Here is a 6,000-nt window from a genome sequence, read left to right as displayed (position 1 = left end):
CAGCATTCACTGAATACAACTGCTATGTAAACTGGGTTTTCATATTGTGCTGGTGGTTGTGTTTATTTCAGAACAAATAAGGATATTCCTGAGGTCACTGTGGTGATGTGTATCAATCGTTATTCTTCACATATGTATTAGAAGCAAAAAATGAGACACGGTTGTATTTAATTTTTTTAAGAAACGTTTGCATAGTAGAGCACATACAGCAATTTCCATATTAATAATAGGGGCGGCACATGAAACGACTTCAACAATTATTTTAAATTGCCTGGATTTCAAGTCGAGGCTGTTCCTTAACCTGCCCTTGGCTCAGTTGTGTCATGCAAAGTCTTGCCTTTGAAACATTTGTCAACTCAAAATGGCCTAATCTAGTCCCTGAAATGGCATTTCATTGATTTAACAGCCCTATGTTCCAGTACCAATTGTTCTGCCTGCCCCACCCCCACGGCCCTTTTCTGTATTTACAAACACACTCTGCCTAGGTCACTGCCCAGACACTGAGGATGATGTCATCTCAAAAGCACATGTCTTGCTGCAGCATCGAGGTTTGTTAATTCCTCCCAGAAGGGGGCTGTGTAAAGTGCAGATTGAACAGGAAGCAATGGAGGGAGCTTCCTGAAAGCGAAGTAGCTTACTTGTGTATATTATTCAGGGCGCCAAGACTATATAATTTAGTTAATCGGAGATTATTGCACGGCGTGTTACAACCTCCATAAGCAGCTTGACGCCCAGAGCATTGTGGGTAGCATGGTTTGTAAACCAACTGCAGACATTTGTGTTGGACAAAATAACAGGCAAGGATTTTTTCAGACTACTGGACTGGAATTTGCCCAACAAAGATAACTGTGAAACGAAGGATGTGACAGAGAACATACGTATAACAATCTGTAATGTATTTTATTAATAAACTGGTTGTACATTATGTGAATCAATAAGAGATTCTACAGTTTATATAGAGACATACCAAATGATCACAGTCTGGGTTGGTCAAGGATCACAACTCTGTGGCAGAGGGCAGGCTTTTGCATGCAGAAAACCCTGTGCTGCATCACGGGCATTTCCAGTTAAAGGATCATGTAGTGAAGGTGACTGGAATGCCTTTGCCCAAGACTCTGAAGGACTGCTGCCAGTCCTTATTGCACTAGGTAGAGAAGTAGTTTGACTTAGTATGAAGTCTCATATGCTCTATTTTCCTGCTCCTGTCCCTCATAATATTTTGGTATCTCCAGACTGTCACTATTTTGTGGGAAGGATATAAGCCTACACCAGAAAATTAGGCTTGTGCAATTTAATCCAATGTGCTTTGTCACCCTACTGCAACAAATAAACTTAAAAAAATACAGAGAGATGCTTTTTTGCAGTTGGGAAAGCACCATAAAGTGTGGGATGGATGAATGAATGATTACAGAGAAGATGATTAAGTACCTCACAAGCAAATCAGATTGCTGCGTTATATATCTGTCTTGCAAACAAATTAAAAGGAATGTCCAATAAAGAAAGAAGATTCTACCTAAACATTAGGAAGAACTTCCTGACAGTAAGAGCTGTTCGACAATGGAATCTGCTGCCAAGGAGTGTGGTGGAGTCTCCTTCTTTGGAGGTCTTTAAGCAGAGGCTTGACAACCATATGTCAGGAGTGCTCTGATGGTGTTTCCTGCTTGGCAGGGGGTTGGACTTGATGGCCCTTGTGGTCTCTTCCAACTCTATGATTCTATGATTCTAAGACCAGACACTAGTAGCCTCCATGCAAACTTTGTGGAAACAAATCAGGATAAAGCCCTTTGAATCCCATTATTGGCAAACATGGCCCATGTTTGATAAAGAGCCCCATTTTAAAACATATTTGAGACTAATCTCTTGCACATACAAATACTTTAAGTTGTGGTTCCTCCTTTCTTAGAACATAAAAACAGAGCAGGTAGGTTTCTCCCTAGGTGTGAGCTTATCTAATATAATGTAATATCCCAGCACTCACTGCAACCTAAATCCTGCAAATACAATCCTTAGCTCATACAACAACTAACTTATAATTGTGCAATGACAGCGCCAAAGCAGATTGTTTTGTGAGGCTTTTAAAATCTGAATGGCTTTTTTGGAATACTAGCATTATTCAGAATATTTCAAACTGGTCTTTGGGATTGAGCGAGAGCACTTTATGAGCTCCAGTTCAGTTTGCAGAAATCATGGGACACTTCAGACACCTTGATGAAATTCTAAAATCAGGTGAACTGAGTCACAGCATCTCTAGACTCTGATTTAACAAAACAGTTGCACTAGTGGGTGCCAGTGCAAGGAGTTCTGCTAATGCAAAAGGGCTTTTTATTTTATTTTTATTTCCTGATGTGCTCCACCCCAAATCAGCTGCAGAGGATCAGGAGAACCCCCAGAACAGTGTGCCTGGGGATGGAAAATTATTTGGTCGGGGAAGTAGGAATGTTTGCTTGTACTGTATACAGTGGACACTCTGTTTGCAAACGTGATCCGTGTGGGATGCACGTTCGCAACCCGCAGTGGCACGTCCGCGCACGCGTGGGTTGCTATTTGGCACTTTGGGTCCGTAACCCGAAAAAACGCAACCTGAAGCGTCTGTAACCCGAGGTATGATTGTATTAGAATACACAAGAGCTGTATAATTTTCTTTTTAGTTTGAGCTAAACCCACAATTAAACATACTTTCCATTGTACTAAAGGAGATAGGTGTTGGGAATTCAGTAATATGACTTTGAATTGTTTTTAATATTTAGGGAAGGTTCAACTCTATTCCTTTTAATTGGCCTTGCAAGTAAAGGCAATCTGAATTCAGTAAGTTCAATTGATTTCAATTCTAAGGAAGTGTGCCTAGGATTGCAACATCACACTGCTGCCCTGGAAATACTCAGAATGAGATCTCCTGCCCAGGACCTTTGGAATTCAACAGGGTATAATGTATCCAAATCCTATGTAGAAATAGGTCGCAATATTAAACTTGCTTGCCTGGGGATGTCCCATTGAGACTAACTTCTGAGTCAACATGTGTATGATTGCATTGCTAGGATTGTGTTACCAATGTTCCACTAATGCATTCTGTAGACCCAGTCAGGTTGGAGAGCTATTATAATGCACAGCTATGTTCTTGAAGATAGATTCTTTTATTTTTGAAAAAAAAAAAAACCCCAACAACCCTCAGTATTTTGGTTTAGGGTTCATATAAAAAACTAAGCGTTAAGCTAAAAATCATTAAAACAACCTTTAAAACAACCCATTACAAAATATAAAAATTTTAGAAGAAAATTTAGTTCAAAGGGCATTTTTATTTGCTGAATAAAATATTGACAGAAAATGTGCTACACTTGGGCAACCTGCAGAGAGAAAGTGTTCGAATCAGTGAGAAAATTATTTAAAACTTCGGTATTAATGGTATGTAGAACATTACAAGTTTGAGACTAAAGTGGTGGTTAGGTATATAAGGAACACAACTCACCACCAAGGTGCTAGTCCTAAATTTTAACATTCAAAAGGTTTAGGAGTGGATCAGCATAGCTCAAGGACAATCTCCACCTGCATGCATCTGCTGTTATTAAGACCCTTATCAAAACCTCTCTCTCTCTTGTAAGTTTCTCCTCCGGCTACAGCAGGCAGTGAGTGACCTGGGATAGGTGCCTGATCTCTGGCGCGTTCTAGGGTCACATTAGCTTGAACTTCAGACCTTTTCGCATGACAATCATGCGTTCCACTACAGCTAGCCTGAAATAGAATTGATCTCTAGTAGGTTGACGGTAATATGTTGTAAGTAGTCGGTGTAGAATGAGACACAAATACCGTAATCTGTTTGGTTATTTGCCTCCAGTGAGAACTATCAGAATGGTAATGGAGCTGAGGGTGACACACAAATGCTGCCCTTATCTTTTCCACAATAATAATAATAATCAGTGGGTGGTGGCGGCAGCGGTGGGGAGATGACACTGTCTGTAGGCATCCCATTTGTCAGGGTAGTGTATATGAAGTTGAATGCTACAAAAATATAAATATATATGAATGGGACTTTTCCCCTTGAGTAAGAAAACAGTGAAAGTTGCCTCCTTTGCTTATTTCAGATCTGCATGCTTATGTATGTACAGTGCTGAAGATGATATGAGTTGCCTCTAGAATTTATATATCTGTTTACAAGCGTAAGATACTATTCACTCTTTCTGGACAGCAGTTCCCGGAGCAGGGAATAACAGGCATCTGATTCCCCACCGCCCGCTCAAAGCAATTAAAACATATACAGTGTGCATATATCCATATATAATCCATTCCGCGTTTTTCTACCGCCTGCCTGGCTGTCTTGTCTGTTCTGAGGCACAATCTACCTTGCTGCCTTGCGCTTGGTCCCGGCGCCGGTTGCGATTGGCATGTGCGGAATAGCTCCATGGGCGTGCAGCGCTCCCATTGGCCGAGCCGGCCGCCCGTCCGGCGGACGCGGGGGGCTGCGTGAAAGTGTGCGTTGCACGGTAGCACTCCGCTGCTTGTGTCTGTCGGTGTCTGGGGCCGGCCCGGCGGGCGGCGTGTGGGGGAGGCGGGGGGCGCGCACGCGCGCGCGCAGGGTGGGGGGGGACTTGACGGAGGGGGGCCCCCCTTCGGTCCCGCGCGCTGTCTCGGCCAAGATGGCGGCGGGGACGGCAGCGGCGGCGGCGGCCGTGGCCCGGCTGGAGGGCCGCGAGTTCGAATACCTCATGAAGAAGCGCTCGGTGACCATCGGCCGCAACTCCTCGCAAGGCTCGGTGGACGTGAGCATGGGCCACTCCAGCTTCATCTCCAGGAGGCACCTCGAGATTTTCACGGCCCCGCCCGCCCAGGCCGCCGCCAACAGCGCTGCCGGCCCCGCCGCCGCCGCCGCCGCCGATGGGACCGGGCCCCAGCCCGATGGTGCTGCCGCCGCCGCCACCCCTGCCGCCCCTGTACCGTCTGGCGGCGGGGGCGATTTCTATTTGCGCTGCCTCGGCAAGAACGGCGTGTTCGTGGACGGGGTGTTCCAGCGCCGGGGGGCGCCGCCGCTGCAGCTGCCCCGAGTGTAAGTGCGGAGCGGAGGGAGGGACGACCGGGCGGTGCCTGCGAAGTGGACGGGTGGAAGGAACACGCGCTCCGGCGCCACTGTGACCTCCTTTTCTTTTCTCTCTCTCTCTCTCTCTCTCTCTCCCCCCCCCCTTTCCCCGTTCCCGGTGTGTCAGTCAGGGGGGCGTGAGAGAGGCGGGTTCAGGCCTCTCCGCCAGGCGCTCCGGAGGAAAGGGAGGGACGGCACCACGCCTTACGGCTCTTTCTGGCCGCGGCACCCGGGCAAGGAGGCTTGAAGGGTGTCTGCAGCGAAGGAGCAGCAGCAGCACCTGAGCCCGGTTTCTTTTCTGCCAGGCTGGCGTGGGCATCGCGCGTGGTCGCTAGACCGGTTTCCTAGCGCTTTTTGGAGCCGTGATGATTTTTATATATATATATATATATATATATATACCCCAGCCCACCCTCCCCCACCGGGCGGTGTATTTATTTGGATGTAACTCGTGTTGGCTCGATGCTTAAGTCTTAAAGGCTGCACAGTCCTCGACCAAATAACCCCTTTTGCCCGCAACGTTGATCGGGGCGAGAGCCTCCTTTCAAGCCACGCACATCTGTCATCTTATCGATTTGTATTTCCCCCGATGCTACAGGAGGCTCCGTGTCTTCCAAGGGGAAAACGAAGCACTACAGACCTCCATTCCGTGCTCTGAACAAGAATGCCTCGTGATACAATAGCCTTGTGGCTAAAATGTCACTCCGGGGTTTAAAAATAATAATACGTAATTCAGAAAGTGTGGTATGGTTTAGAAATGTGCTGCTTTGAAATGATATCGATTAGGAAATATTAATGGGACACCCTTTTTGAAGCACAATAGTTTTCGGAGGTATTTAAATAATACTGCTTCTTAACCAATTTTCTAAATAAAAAAAGCCCCAACAACACTTGTTTTAAGTCAGCCCTTTTTAGGCACTTCAATACTTTTTACC

At 46.0% G+C, this 6,000-nt stretch overlaps 1 protein-coding gene across 2 annotated transcripts in view; it reads left to right on the top strand.

Annotated features, from left to right (window-relative positions):
- The first annotated feature begins 4,602 nt into the window (after nt 1–4,602).
- FOXK2 (forkhead box K2) overlaps nt 4,603–6,000 on the top strand; it is a 31,000-nt gene continuing 29,602 nt past the window's right edge. The window contains exon 1 of one of the 2 annotated variants that reach the window (XM_081895138.1): nt 4,603–5,035. In XM_081895138.1, the coding sequence (XP_081751264.1) occupies nt 4,629–5,035 (407 nt within the window). In that variant the 5' untranslated portion in view covers nt 4,603–4,628. The remainder of the gene's footprint in view (nt 5,036–6,000) is intronic. The other variant, XM_081895137.1, reaches the window with a different exon arrangement.

The sequence above is a fragment of the Podarcis melisellensis genome (assembly GCF_964234715.1).
Source record: "Podarcis melisellensis genome assembly, chromosome: 2".
NCBI lineage: Eukaryota > Metazoa > Chordata > Lepidosauria > Squamata > Lacertidae > Podarcis > Podarcis melisellensis.
The sequence above is the reverse complement of the archived record's forward strand: the minus strand, read 5'-3'. Positions and strand labels throughout refer to the sequence as shown.